The sequence below is a fragment of the Euprymna scolopes genome, chromosome 30 (assembly GCF_053919585.1).
Source record: "Euprymna scolopes isolate OS-2025 chromosome 30, ASM5391958v1, whole genome shotgun sequence".
Classification (NCBI taxonomy): domain Eukaryota; kingdom Metazoa; phylum Mollusca; class Cephalopoda; order Sepiida; family Sepiolidae; genus Euprymna; species Euprymna scolopes.
The window spans coordinates 100,892,628-100,907,562 of record NC_136511.1 but is presented as its reverse complement, the minus strand read 5'-3'; the positions used below and the strand labels follow the sequence as shown (position 1 = coordinate 100,907,562).

The window sequence follows — 14,935 nt, the reverse complement described above, 5'->3', positions numbered from 1 at the left end:
ATTTCATTATATCTCTATCACTCATTGAATTATAAATGATACTTTTTGGACTTTATAGAATACAATTTTTTTCGGACTGATTATTTTATAATCCCTTCACAACTAGCATAAATTCTCTTCATGGTAGATCTTACTAAATACAACTTCATTAGGTTTAGATTTGTTTTTTTAACTTTAAAATTTTTTTGCACTAAACTATAATCAATTTACACACTTGGATTTCAAATACTTTCTTTGGCTATTTCATTAATTAATTGATTGAGCGATTTTTATTTATTTTTTTTATTTCATTGAAAATATATTTTATTTTTCATGAAAAATGTTTCTTGAATTTATGTAAACCAGTAATGCATTTTCATTAATGTTTATCTACAGATGAAAAGAGCATCTCTTTGAAAATCCATGAGTTAGGGATTTTTCATTATTATAATTTCTTTTTTGATTTTTTTTTTTTTTGATAGATCAATATATATTGTAATTTATTCAGTTTTTATTTTCATCCTAAATTTTTCTTGTTTCTTATCTGTGTCTGTGTGTGTGTATATATATATATATATATATATATATCAGATGCTTGGACTGGTTTCAATAATTAATATTTACCAAGAGGAGTGATTAGCCTAATGCTGTCATGACTGATAAAATGTAAACTCGCCACCTAACCAGTATTTGTGAAATTTTTTTTCCTTCAGAAAAAGTTCCAGTTACATGGGAAACTTTTCAAGGCAAAGATTATGAAAATGGACTCCGCATAAAACTTGCCCATCCACAAGTAAGTTTACTTCAAGTGTTATTTGATTGAAAAATTGGTTAATCTGTCATGACAAAACTAGCAATCATTAAATGTTGTTTTATAATTTTAGATTTTTTCTTGATTATTAATCAAGTTGAACAATATATATTTTTTATGTGATCTTTATCAGCATGAAATCTTGGTGTAGGAGAACCTTGGTTTTGTCTGTTTTGGCCTTTTCTCGAGTTTCTATATTTAATCCTTTTTTGTTTTTGTTGATTTGCTCTGAGGAAAAAATGATTCAAGTTAATGATGATCAATATTGTCTAGAAAATAACTGATTCAAACTTATGATCATATAAAATATTGGAACTAAATGAAAACGATTTCTACACAAGGCCACTGATTATAAAATATTTGAATCTTAATTAATTTTAATGATTATTTATTTATTTATTGCGGACTATTATCCTCATCTTTTAGTTGTTTCACAGCATATCGGCCAACTATTCCTCTGGCCTTTGTCAGGTGGTTACCGCGACGGTATAGGAACTCTGAATCTAACTGCATTCTCAGCAATTACTGCCTTCCATAGTTGTTGTCTCACCACGTTTTGGCTAATTAAGCCTCTGGCTGGCTTTAGGTAGGATTGAAATCGCTATCTTCAGACAATTCTCACATGGAACCATAGAGATTCAACATCTCTATCCACTGTGCTATGGGCCCCGAATGGCAATCAAGGTTGGATATTTTTGGTTTTTATAAATCTACATTTATTATCTGATCTTCCATTGTCAGGTTCGTAGCAAATGGTAGATGTTATTTAATTGGAATTCATTACTGAAATGAGTATTTATTAATTCATTTATTGCGGACTATTATCCTCATCTTTAATTGCTGAGAATGCAGTTAGGAGATTCGGAGTTGCTATCCCGTCATGGTAACCACCCGACGAAGGCCAGAGGAATAGTTGGTCGAAACATTGTGAGACGACAACTAAAAGACGAGGATAATAGTCCGCAAATAAATAAATGAATATTTGTTCAGAATTCAACCGAATTTATAAACAAAAATGTAGAAAAAATCTTTACCCGTCATGGAACAAAAATGTCAGAATCCAAAAATCACTTATTTTTTTAACTCAAGTTTTATGAGGAAATGAGACATTGTTTTGATCTGCAATATTTAATGAAGGGAGGAAATTCAAACTAATATTTTAAAATTAGTCTAGTAATGGCTACAATATACTATAAATCGCTGAAAAATTGTAAAACAGTTTTTTTTATACATAAAAAAGTATTTGATCAATTCATATGAATTTCGGAATATGTTTTCATTCCGTGACTGGTATGCATTCAAAAAATGTTTTTTTAATTAGGTTAAACTTTGACGTGCACAGAATATTTTGTCTTTTTAACCTACCTAAGAGATTTTTTTAATTGCTTAGCATAGATCTAAAATAGTTTCCTCGTCTAGCATAAAAATACAATAAAAAAAATTCATATTAAAGTATAAAAATACATTAGTGAACATTTGTCAAATATTTTTGTCTATTTAAAGAAAAAAAAATGGCTAAATGTAAATAACACATGATTTATCTAAAAGAGAGGCTAAACACGTCAGAATTTTTTCTAATATTATATTTACAAACTTGTAATTTAGTATAATGAATTTGGAAAAAAATTTAAGTTCTGATATTGATAAAAACATTGAATGAAAGATACTGATCCCAAATCTAGCTTGGCTATTAGATCAATCATTTAACTATTGTGCTACTACACACATACCCACAACTTTGCTTTATATGTATTATTTCATATGTCTGCCTAAAATTTTGTAATGAGATACAATATTTCATGTATTGATTTTCAGTAGTTACTTTAAAAGCGTTCAATACATGATCAAAGCTAGGTAGTAAGGTATAAAGGTATGTATAGCATTTAAGCTTTGCAGAATTTTCTGCATTTCGTCCTTGTGGAAACTCATCGGACTAATGCATGGAACTGATGTTACAGCTGTTTTTATATATACACATAGTATTAAGTTTACTAGTTGACCAATCAGATCCCTTGTTATTCCTGATCCTATTTTCATCAGCCATTAATGAGGTATTTTATCAGACAAAGACTCAGTTGGCTTATATTTGATTTCTCTTTGCTTATTTTTTGAGGAGTGTGAGCCATCCTTCTTTGACTTTTAAAAGGTGATTTTGTTTTAACCTGGATATGTTTGCTTTTATTTTTGTTTATATTTTAGGGGTTTTATTGGTTTAGTTCTTTATTATTATTAATAATAATTATAACATGCGTGTATTAATTTATTATCCCAGAGTAAAGTTTATTCTGTGCATACAGCTGTTTGCCATTTTGCTTTTACAGTTTAATAGGTTTTGAAGTTCTAATTCAGAAATAATGCAAATTCTAATTCAGAAATAATGCAAGTTCTAATTCAGAAATAATGCAAATTCTAATTCAGAAATAATGCAAATTCTAATTCAGAAATAATGCAAATTCTAATTCAGAAATAATGCAAATTCTAATTCGGAAATAATGCAAATTCTAATTCGGAAATAATGCAAATTCTAATTCGGAAATAATGCAAATTCTAATTCAGAAATAATGCAAATTCTAATTCAGAAATAATGCAAATTCTAATTCAGAAATAATGCAAATTCTAATTCAGAAATAATGCAAATTCTAATTCAGAAATAATGCAAATTCTAATTCAGAAATAATGCAAATTCTAATTCAGAAATAATGCAAATTCTAATTCAGAAATAATGCAAATTCTAATTCAGAAATAATGCAAATTCTAATTCGGAAATAATGCAAATTCTAATTCGGAAATAATGCAAATTGTAATTCGGAAATAATGCAAATTGTAATTCGGAAATAATGCAAATTGTAATTCGGAAATAATGCAAATTGTAATTCGGAAATAATGCAAATTGTAATTCGGAAATAATGCAAATTCTAATTCGGAAATAATGCAAATTCTAATTCGGAAATAATGCAAATTCTAATTCGGAAATAATGCAAATTCTAATTCGGAAATAATGCAAATTCTAATTCGGAAATAATGCAAATTCTAATTCAGAAATAATGCAAATTCTATTTCAGAAATAATGCAAATTCTAATTCAGAAAAAATCTAAATGTGTAAATTTCTACATGTACTGACTTGTCTATTAACTATTATTAATGAGTGTTTGAATAAAATGGCAACAACAATAAAGTTAACAATGATAATATTGAAAATGTTTAATTTCAGAATAACACTTCAAAGTGTGCAAACACACGTTCCCTCATTCACTTGACAATGATCGTCAGCCCGAAGATTGTATGCCATGGATTTCTTTCATCCTCTCTTCTAGCTGTGTAATCGTTTCTCACATTGGCAACTGCTGATAGGTGCGCAGTGGTTCACAAGCATAAAAAAAAACTCAAAACACTGAAAGAAAAAGATTTTAACACATTCTGTATATATCGGTTCAACTCCAAGTGCATGTCTCCAGCTGTAATTGTCATCAACCATTGCAAAGCCAAGACTGCAAACTGCCGTAAAATTCATTGCCACTCCTGAAACTGTTTGTAAACTAAATCTAAATATATTGACCTCTATTGTCTGGTCCTTTGTCCCAATCACTGCCACACCTTGATTAACAATTCTATTTCAGCTTTCTTTTGAGTGCCTTTGTGAACAACTCCATCTACTTTCTATTAATTTCACCCCTATGATCTTTGTTTTGCTGATCAACTTCTCTTTTTCGTTATTTTTTTCCCATCGTTTTATTTTTTATTCCTAACATCTTTGTGTTGGAGGACGTCGATAGTCTTACAAAAGTAACCATATAATTTTTTTGTCTTTTCCAACAGGAATTGAACTCTGTGTCATGGCATGCAAAGGGAGACTATTTTACTTCCGTGATGCCCAAAGCATTCAGTATTGCGGTCCTCATTCATCAACTCACAAAAAGACGATCACAGGTTTGTTGCAAATTTTACATTTTCAGAATTAGTGAGAAAAAAAAACATTGGATATTTGGTTATTCAAGTAGAAATTTTATTTCACACTTGCATGTCCCTAGCAATTGCTATTTTCTTAAACTTATGCATATATAGTAATGGCTATAAAAATATATTCAATGTAGCTATTAGCTTTATTATTATAAGATTCGCATTCTTCTAAAAAGCATTAGAAGGTTCTTGTTCAGAATTCCACCCATTATTAAAAATAAAAATCTTTATGATGTACATATTGTGACGGATTATGTTCCAAAAATCACGCAAATTGATCACATATTTTTTATAAAGGAAATATTTTTTAAGCGATTGACAGGAATTTGTAGGCATTACAAGATAAATCTAGTAAGCATGAATTATTGAGTTATCTCTCTTTGTTTCTTAAGATATTTTTCAAAATGGTCGGCGAGACAAGTACTTCTCTGATGCTCATAAAATTTAATTGATTTAAAAAACTACTTGATCAATTCACGTGATTTTGGGAATATAATATTTTTGCTTTGTCACAGATACATACATCAGATTTTTCTTTATTTTTGTTTTCTAATATGGAGCAATTCTGAACAAGAATCCATCGGAACATAACATTGATTCTTCATTTTTTTTTTTGTAGTGGTGAGTTATTACAAAATTTTGGGTCTTAAATTCATTTGTAAGATGAGATTATAAGTGTGTCTCTCCTTCTCGTGTATGTGTATATATTTATATATATATATTGTTCACAGCCATGCACAAACAATTTCATGGAATTTTTAATATGAATATATGTTAGATAATGTAAGGAAGAAGTGGAGCGCAAGTTGTCTGCCTTTGCATGTCCAGAGATGATGACATCATAACTTGATCCTTAGTAACTAGCTCTTTTTTTTTCCAGTTTGCTTGTTCTCTATTTTCTGGGTTTCAGCAGAATCGGGTGTGTTTGCTGGTTTTTGGCTTTCATTATTTTTCGAGGAGTTTTTAATAAACTAAGCAAACTGTATCAACATAGTTTCATCTTATTTTAAGAGCAGTTTATTTCAAAATAACAAGAATGAGCAGAATTAGTGCTATGATCATCACCGTCACAGACATCGGATAAATCAACTTGACAGCACCCTCTGCTTGTGTAACCTATACAGTAATTGTGGCACGATTCTGATATTTTTTTCCTGATTCAAATTCTGATTTGTTTTAAATTTCTAAATATTGTTGTTGTTTTGTTTTTTTTCTTAAAATTTTCATATGTACATATATTTTCATACACATAAAAAGACACTAGTTGGAGTGATTTATAAATTTTAGTTTAAAATCAATAAATATTAATCATTTCATCATACAAACCATGGAATATGAAGTTTTAAACAAACAATAAAAAGAATAGTTTTGACGTTGAAAAATAACAAAATTTTCTGATTGCAATAACCACAAAAGTTCCGATTATTTTTAGATTACCAATTCTGATTACTCGTCCCAATAAAGAAATCCTGAATATTTCTTCAATATACTCCCAAAATAGTTGTCTGATATTTTATTTTTTATTTGTGCTCATAACCCATGAATTAATATGTTCATTATTATTATTTCAAGGTTTGAAAAAGTTTTTTTTATCTTTTTTTAAGAATCCATTTACAAAATCGAAAGGCATTGTGCAACGCGTCATGTTTCATCCGATTAAACCACTTCTTTTTGTTGCTGTAAGTATTTCATTTCACTCCTTCATCTATTATATAAAAGGCAGTTGTGTATGTGTGTGTATCCAATAAGTTTTGTAAAACTATAAAACAAATACCCACAAAGTTGTGTGTGTGTGCATACATAGTTTTGTAAAACTACAAAACAAACACCCACAAAGTTGGTATTTCCCTGATTGGCATTGCCCTGGAAAAATAATATCTAAAATTGAGATTAAAAAAACGATTTATTTTGGAGAGTCAAGTCCATTAATGTTATCAACAATTATACATTATTTTTAATGTTATCATATACTAATACAGTCTAGGAAATAAGTCCGCATATTTTCAAATCAAAAGGCACTAACCCCAGATTTAATTTATCATTTAACTATTCTCATTTCTTTACAAAGAAAAGAGTGGGTGGGAGAAACTGAGTTTTAGCAGTGCTTTGAATGCATCATTAATTTTATTTAGCAGGGGGAATTCTGGACAAGAACCGTCATTTCTTTCAGGTGGATTACATCCATTCTGTAAATGTCTTCATTGCTAAAGAGTATGCAGTAGACTACAAGATATGAAGTGCCTTCAATAAGTTTCTAGACTTTTTTGTATGGGCACTTTTATTGATAGTACATGCATGAAACTCTAGTTCCCTTTGAAGTAATCTCCTCTGGCTGCAATGCACTTGTTGTCCCGTTCCAACAACTTCTTAAACCTAGGGAATAACAAAACGTCATAGGGGGCAAAATCTGGACTATAGGAAGAGTGAGGAACTGTTTTGATGGCCGCCTTGGTCAAATAGTTTCATATTCTCTGAACACCTTTGTAACAAATTTCGTTCAAATCTTCCGCATCCTCAGTTCCTTGTGACTAATTGTGTGTACAATTCCCACACTGACGTCAAACTGTGCACTTATTGTCTCTATAGACACACGATGATCCTTATTTATGAAATTCTTTATTTAGCTAATCAACTATAATGTAATAAAAAAAAAAAACACCAACCCCAAAAAACTCTGGTGTTCTGATTTCCTTACTCCTTCCAAACCTCTAATCATCCCTCAGACTCACTGTCTTCCTTGAATCTCTTATGCCATTCAAAAACTGATGCTCAATTCATGCAAGATGGTCCAAAAGCAGTCTGAAGCATTCCATACGTTTCTGTGGCATTTTTTCCAAGTTTAAAACAGAATTATATTGCATATCATTCTTCTAAAATGTCCTCATGTCCAAATTACATTTTTTGAAATTCACCAGCTGTAACAATTAGGCTTTAGTAGGGTGTATTCCAATTCCTGCTGTAGCTGTTCATTTGAATCTGAAATCATAGTATGTATAGCAATAACATACTGATTTTTCAAGAGTCTACAACAATTTTATATGCTTGTACAAAAATGTCTGGAAATTTATTGAAGGCACCTTGTGTGTGTGTGTGTGTGTATATATATATATATATATATATATATATGTCTCCATATCTTCAAACTCTATCACCTCTGAAACTAAAAGTCGCAGAACGGCGCTAGGGGCCTCAAATGATTGGATTTTTTTTACGGGCCATTCTTTTCTGGCTCTTTAGCCAGTTAAAATTGCTTTTAAGGGGTCAAAAATGGGTCAAAATTGAAAAAAATCATTAAAAATTTTGTACATACATCTTAGGTCATTTTTAATCGGTTTATATGCATGTCACATTGGTACAGTGGCAATGTCACCAGCTTTGAATGCTACAGTTTCGGTTTCGATTCTAGCTGGCACCGAAATATTTTTTTTTTTTTTTTTTTTTTTTTTTACTTTTTGAAATCACAACTATAATAATATATAGGAAATCTGGAGAAAGTGAAATATCATATTTAAGCGTATTTTATGCCTCCCTTGCTAGTGTGTGTGTATATATATTTATCACATCTCTATGAGGAAGAAGGATTCTGTTTGTATTGAAAAGTTCATTTATGTAATGGTTTCAAAGCCTAAAAGCAGCAAAATGCACTTCATGCTTATCTGTAAGTGAATACATGTGAAATATGAAAGTTAAAAATAACAGGAAAACTTATGAATGTATAAATGTACTTATCAGTGAAAAATATTAATGTACACCAAACATTATGGAAAATTATTGAATAGAATTTTAGTACAAAATAAAATAATTTACTATTTGTCGTTCAATAAATGACATTAAACGTTGCTAATATGAAGACAGTGTGCAGTTCAGAGTTTATATTTATTCGCTGTGATGTAACTACAAGACATATTTTCTACCAGCACTCAATTTCCTGCTGCTGTATGCATATATTCTTTCTCATTTTTTAGCTAATGTTTTTAAGCCAGATTTTTTTTTTCTAGATTTATAAATCTGTCTCTTCCTTCTCTTCTGATGAGAAGCATTTTGAAACAAAATGTCCTGGTCTGAAGAGGTGTTTTCTTTTCCATCTTCCTTATTAATTTGATGAGTTAATAACTTTTTTTTATTCAACTTTCAATTCTAAGTTCTTCTCACTGTATTTTCTGTAATTTTTGGTGTACACTAATTTTCATTCATAAATATTTTTCATTGATAAATATATCCATATGTTTACCTGTTATTTTATTTTAGACTGCCATATTTTACATGTATATCAATATAAAAATTATTTGTAATTTCTGTTAATTCTTGCAAGTGTTATTAAAAAATATCTCCAATATTTCTTTCAGACTCAACGTTATGTGAGAATTTACAACCTGTTGAAACAAGAATTGGTCAAGAAACTGATGACAAATGTGAAATGGGTATCCAGTATGGCCATCCATCCGGGAGGTGAGTTTAACATCCAAACATTGGTTCTTGTTCAGAATTCATCCTATATTAAAAAACAAAAATAAAGGAAAAACTGATGTATGTATCTGTGATGAAACGAAAATCCTATTCCAAAAATCATATAAATTTATCGTAGTTTTATTTTTAAAGAAAATCAGTTTAAAGCAATTAATGGGAATTAGTAGGCATTACAACATAAATTAGTTTTGAATTTTTGAGTTATCTCCCTTGTTTTTCTCGGCTATTGCAGTCGAGAAAATTCTTCTATACTCATAAAGCTTAATTTTCCTATTTAAAAATAAAACTACTTGATCAATTAATGTGATTTTTAGAATATGATATTTTGATTTTGTCATGGGTACATTATACAAATTTTTCTGTTTGTTTTTAATATAGGATGAATTCTGAACAAGAACTCAACCTTTTTAGTTTTTAGGAACTTTTTATATATTTTGGAATGTTGTGTTATGTTTTTGCTTACCAAGGCATTCATAAACTTATACATCTGTCATGAACCCAAATTCTTAATTGTTTGTCAACAAAACCATTCAAATGGTGATGTTAGTTAATAATAAGGTTTATTATTGTAGATAACTTGGACTATTCATAAACTGAGAGAGAATATGAATGATATAAACTTGTGTTGTTGTTGTTGACTCAGGTGGTTGATTGTCTGAAGATAAAAACACTTGGGTGCTGATGTTCATAAGAAGATTTATTAACAAGGATAACGTGTATTCTTCATAAACCCAGACTTAGGCTAACTTGGATAATTTGTAAACTCAGAGTGAGGAAGATACCATTGGGATGCAACTTTTTACGCATCCGCTGTGCAGGAAGAGACGGGATTCTCTCTTTCCCAGAAGTAATGTAATTATGTTAATTAAAGATTAAATTCTCATTAATCCTTATCCTTGAGTGGCATTCAGGCCTTGATAAGTAGCAACTTCCTTCTAAAAAAAAAAAAAAAAAAAAAAAAAGAAAAAAAGATACTCTTTGACAAATTGTCTCTCTTCTTGCCTGGTTGTCAATAAGCAGCTGAGAACATGGCTGATAAACTGTTAAGGTCTCTGGAGAACTTTATAGCTCACAAGTGGCCGGTCCTCAGCTGTGAAATTGTGAATTTTGGAATATGATATTTTTGCTTAGTCATGAGTGTATACATCATAAAGAGTTTTCTTCATTTTATTTTATTTTTTTCAATATCAGGGAATTCTGAACAAGAACCACTTATGTTGACAGTATAACAATCTATATTTTTATTGCAGTGTTTTTCTTTGAATAGTTTAGATATAACTGTTAGATTATATAATTATTGTTTTTTCTTTTCTTTCAGGTGACAATGTAATTGTTGGCAGCTACGATTGTCGTCTAAGCTGGTTTGATTTAGATTTGTCTACCAAACCTTATAAAACTCTCAGGTGAGTAATAGTTTCAATTTAAGCACCCCTCCTCTTTGTTATCACTATTCAAAAAGAAAAACAAACAATACAGATATTAAATGTAATAATGACCACCAGTGATGACATTAATTTCGGAGCAGTTTAATGGAAGCTGATACTGGTCATAGCTAACAGTGAATGCTGGAAATGAACAATGCAATTTAATGGCAGTATTCACCACTAACTGCCATGGCCGCCAGTTGCAAAGGTAGCCAGTGTGCCCCAAAGCAGCACTAATCGCCAGTAACCATCAGTGGTGACAATGGCAGTAGCTTTTGCTAGCTACCATTGCCAGATAATGCCCGGCAGTGGAAGCCAGATGATTTTATTTTTTGCTATTTTCTAGAGCTGCCAGTAGTCCCCACTAACAATCATAGTTTAATTTGTTTTTAGAGAGGTGGGTGGGTCAGTGGGGTTTACCGAATCTGTTCTGACTTTGTGTCGTACTTCTACCAGGCAACACCTGTACACGGGTCCTCCTCATATATATATATTTAGACAGCATTCTTTCCTTTAGTGTTTAAATTATTTAAAGAATTCCTGTCTACATATTTTGATTTTAATCCTTTTTAAATTTCTTATTTATTTTCTTGCTTCTGGCAAGAACTGGCTGATGTAACTGCCATTGTCACTTTTGACATGAGTACGGTGTAACCTTTAAATGCATTTAGGAATATTATCGCGAGTATTAAAATTTCTTTTGTTCTTTTTATTTATTTATTATTTTTTGGCTCTAATAAGTAGAGTTTCTAATGTATAAAGTTTATGCTTGTTATTTGTATGTTCAAGAAAAGATGTGTTAGCTACTAAAATTTTTCAAAATTGAGACAAAAATGTTGATTAGTAAGATGTTTAGCAATGGCGCTGTTGTTGGAGATATACATAATGGTTAAAAGAAAGAATCCATCTCAAATTTAACCCAATCTCAAATTTATTTCAACCCAAAAACGTTTGTTGTATTTTTTTCTTTCAACCATTATATAGGCTCTGCTTTGCATTACAAAAGCTGCCTTATTCTTTTGGATCAACACTCTCTCTGATATATATATATATATATATATATATATATATATATATATATATATATATATGTATATTACACTCTATTGAACTAGTATCTTTTCTTTCCACTCCTGTTTTACTGATTTTAAACGTATATATTTTTAGACACCACAAGAAAGCGATTCGTCAAGTTTGCTACCACAGAACGTATCCACTATTTGCATCGGCCTCGGATGATTGTTCACTTATTGTTTGCCATGGAATGGTTTACAAGTATGTATTTATTTCTCGATTTGTATCTTTTGGTTTATTTATTGCCCCAAATGTTGTTCATATTGGAAGAAAATTCTACCAAAAATCTGTTTTATAAAATTTTATTTCCTCTCTCTCTCTCTCTCTCTTTTTTTGTTATCTTTCCTTTTCCTTTTTTTCTTTTTGTTCTCTTTTTCTTTTGATATTATGCTGATGACTGGTTCACATATAAAAATCGCCTTGTTTTTCCACTTAAATAGCTTAATACTTTTGTGCAGACAAAGTCAATATAGTTTGTACATAGTACACACACACATGTATATGTTGTTTAATTTTTTTTTTTTTTTTTAAGCATGGGCATAGAAAACCTTCAACTAAACCAGTCCTGCTTTTTAATTTTGTTTAGGATTTATGTCAAGAGTTGGACAATTTGTTTGTGATATGTTAAATTAATTTCTAATAGAAAGACAAAATAAAAAATCTGCAAAATTAGTTTGTGAAAATAGTATACAAGATCTACATCTGCTTGCGTCACTGCTGTTTAAAGTTCCAAATTTGACCTTCATAAAATTCTGTGAACTATTGATGTGTCAAAAATGCAATAGCATCAGTCAGCACAAATCAGAATCTTAAAAAATTAAATGGAAAAACAAATCTTTTTTTCATAGTCTACCCACTGTCAAATTTGGTTTAAAGAAAAAGATATGAAAGTGACCAAATACAGATGGAATGTATCTTAGCCAGAGGAATGGTAGCAATTTATGCAATGCAACTATCACCTCAAAACACTAGGATGATAATTATGAACTGAAAAACTTAATTGAAACTCTAAGACCTTATTTCGAGAAAGGTGCATAATACACTCTACCATATCAAAGGAAATCTGACACTTTAACCTATGTGGAAAACAAATCACTAAATTAACTACCCCCACCCTCCCTTTCTTCGATGGCAGAAAAATCTCTCCAATAACTCTATACCCCAAAATCGCTCAAATTTAGCAAAACGGATTAGAGTAGATCAAGAGAACAATTTACCACTTAACAAAAAAGTTCTACACACACACACACACACACACACACACATATATATAAAATTTGTATTCTTGTCTGTTTAATTTGATTAATATATACAAAAGGTCCATTACTTTAATATTTCATTTATTTCTACATATAGTATGGTTCTTTCAAAATATACGATTAAGAGATTACCTCATTTGCATATATATTAAGGAAAATCGATTTTATTAAATAGCTCTGTTAGTTTAAGTTTCTAGCTAGAGAATTTTGTTCTATTTAAGATTGTTTTTTCATCAACTTGAAATAATTATATTGATAATATATTTAATTTAATTTTTCTTAATAAGAGGGACATAAAAATTGGGCAAAAATGTTTTATATGGTGAATTATTAATTAGCAGAATACTTATTTGCTATTTGTGTAAAATGAAAATATATTATGCTTGTGTAAACATGCGCTGTGTAGCAGGTTTTACTGGTGCATATGAATAGCAGATGTTGCAGTTGTTAGATGCTTGGCCAAAGGAAGAGGTGTAGGGGCACAAAAAACTAAAAATATCTCTGACCACTTGAAACATATTTTCTTTATTTGAAAAAATTAACTGCCTCGTTGAACAGAAGTCATGTCTTTGTGAGAGATTAACCCCTATGAATAGAAACCATTTAAATGTTATCTCTGGATTTCTCGGGTGGTCAACCTTTGGGCATTGTGACTGCTAACAAGGGCCCAGAATCAGTTAGGAATGAGGAAATTCCAGAAAATGGAAAGCGGAAGTGATAAGAGCAGTTAATTTTCCTGAGAGCTGCTGTGTAGTTTGCTGTCCTTCTCCAGGCAGATTGGGTCCTTTGGGGTTTTCAGGCAAAACATTCTGTAATGGGTCTTGTGCGTTTGTTTCATCAGGTTAAACTCATTCTGCAAGTCTGACATTCAACCTTGGGAAGACGAGTTCCGCTTATAACATAAAAATAAACGAAACATGTTTATAAACTGAGCTTGTTTTTGTTTTGGAAGGAGAATTCCTTTGTTGCAGGGTTGACTGGATTGGAGAGAAACTTTAAACCGCTACAACAAATTGGATGATCACGGTCCATGCAGTGAACGCATGCGGCCATGTTTATAAGTCTTTTATATATACTTTATTTCTGATGCAAAAAAGAAACAAAAATATTTCGGTGTTAATTATTATTTTTTTTTCTCTTTTAGTGACTTGCTTCAAAATCCTTTACTTGTTCCTGTGAAAATCCTTCATGGACATGATGGTTTCCATAATCTTGGAGTATTGGACTGCCAATTCCATCCCACACAGCCATGGCTCTTCTCTAGTGGCGCAGACAGTACAATCCGATTATTTACTTGAGTTAAAATGCACCAACATCAATTAGTGACTGAAATATCTGCTGGCAAAACAATTTTTTTTATCCCAAATAAAATATTTTTTTGCTATTTTAACTTGTCATTTGTATAAATTTTTTATAAATTTTTTATTTAGTAAATATTTATTCAGCCATTTCTCTTTTTATTTATAAGTTCAATGAAGAAAAGAAAAAGACAATTTATTAACAATGCTCATTAAAACAAAATATTTTTAGCTTCTTGTCCCAAATTCCCCCTATATTTAAATGGAAAATTTTTTTTTGAATCTCCAAAGTATGTATTTGTGACAGAACAAAAGTGTCATATTCCAAAAATCATATCAATTGATCAAATAATTTTAGTTTTAAATAAGAAAATCAAATTTTATGAGTAAGCAAAAAAGGACTGCTTTGCATCACTATCTTGAAGAAATAAGGACAGATAACTCAACAATAATTCAAACTTGCGAGATCAGCCTTGTAATACCTACAATTCCCCACTAATTGGTTAAAAATGAATTTCTTTATAAAAATAAAACTACTTAATCAGTTCATGCAATCTTTGGAATATGATATTTTCGTTCCATCAAAAGTACATAGATCAAAGATTTTTATTTTGTTTTTAATATAGATCAAAGATTTTTATTTTGTTTTTAACATAGATCAAAGA

General features: G+C 30.2%; 1 protein-coding gene across 1 annotated transcript in view; it reads left to right on the top strand.

The window, feature by feature from the left end:
* Nucleotides 1–14,362, top strand: part of LOC145254907 (ribosome biogenesis protein bop1-B-like) — a 46,110-nt gene extending 31,748 nt beyond the window's left edge. The window contains exons 13-19 of the mRNA XM_080113848.1: nt 693–772; nt 4,608–4,718; nt 6,353–6,427; nt 9,095–9,197; nt 10,534–10,618; nt 11,807–11,914; nt 14,117–14,362. Of these exons, the coding sequence (XP_079969974.1) occupies nt 693–772; nt 4,608–4,718; nt 6,353–6,427; nt 9,095–9,197; nt 10,534–10,618; nt 11,807–11,914; nt 14,117–14,270 (716 nt within the window). The 3' untranslated portion in view covers nt 14,271–14,362. The remainder of the gene's footprint in view (nt 1–692; nt 773–4,607; nt 4,719–6,352; nt 6,428–9,094; nt 9,198–10,533; nt 10,619–11,806; nt 11,915–14,116) is intronic.
* Nucleotides 14,363–14,935: the final 573 nt, after the last annotated feature.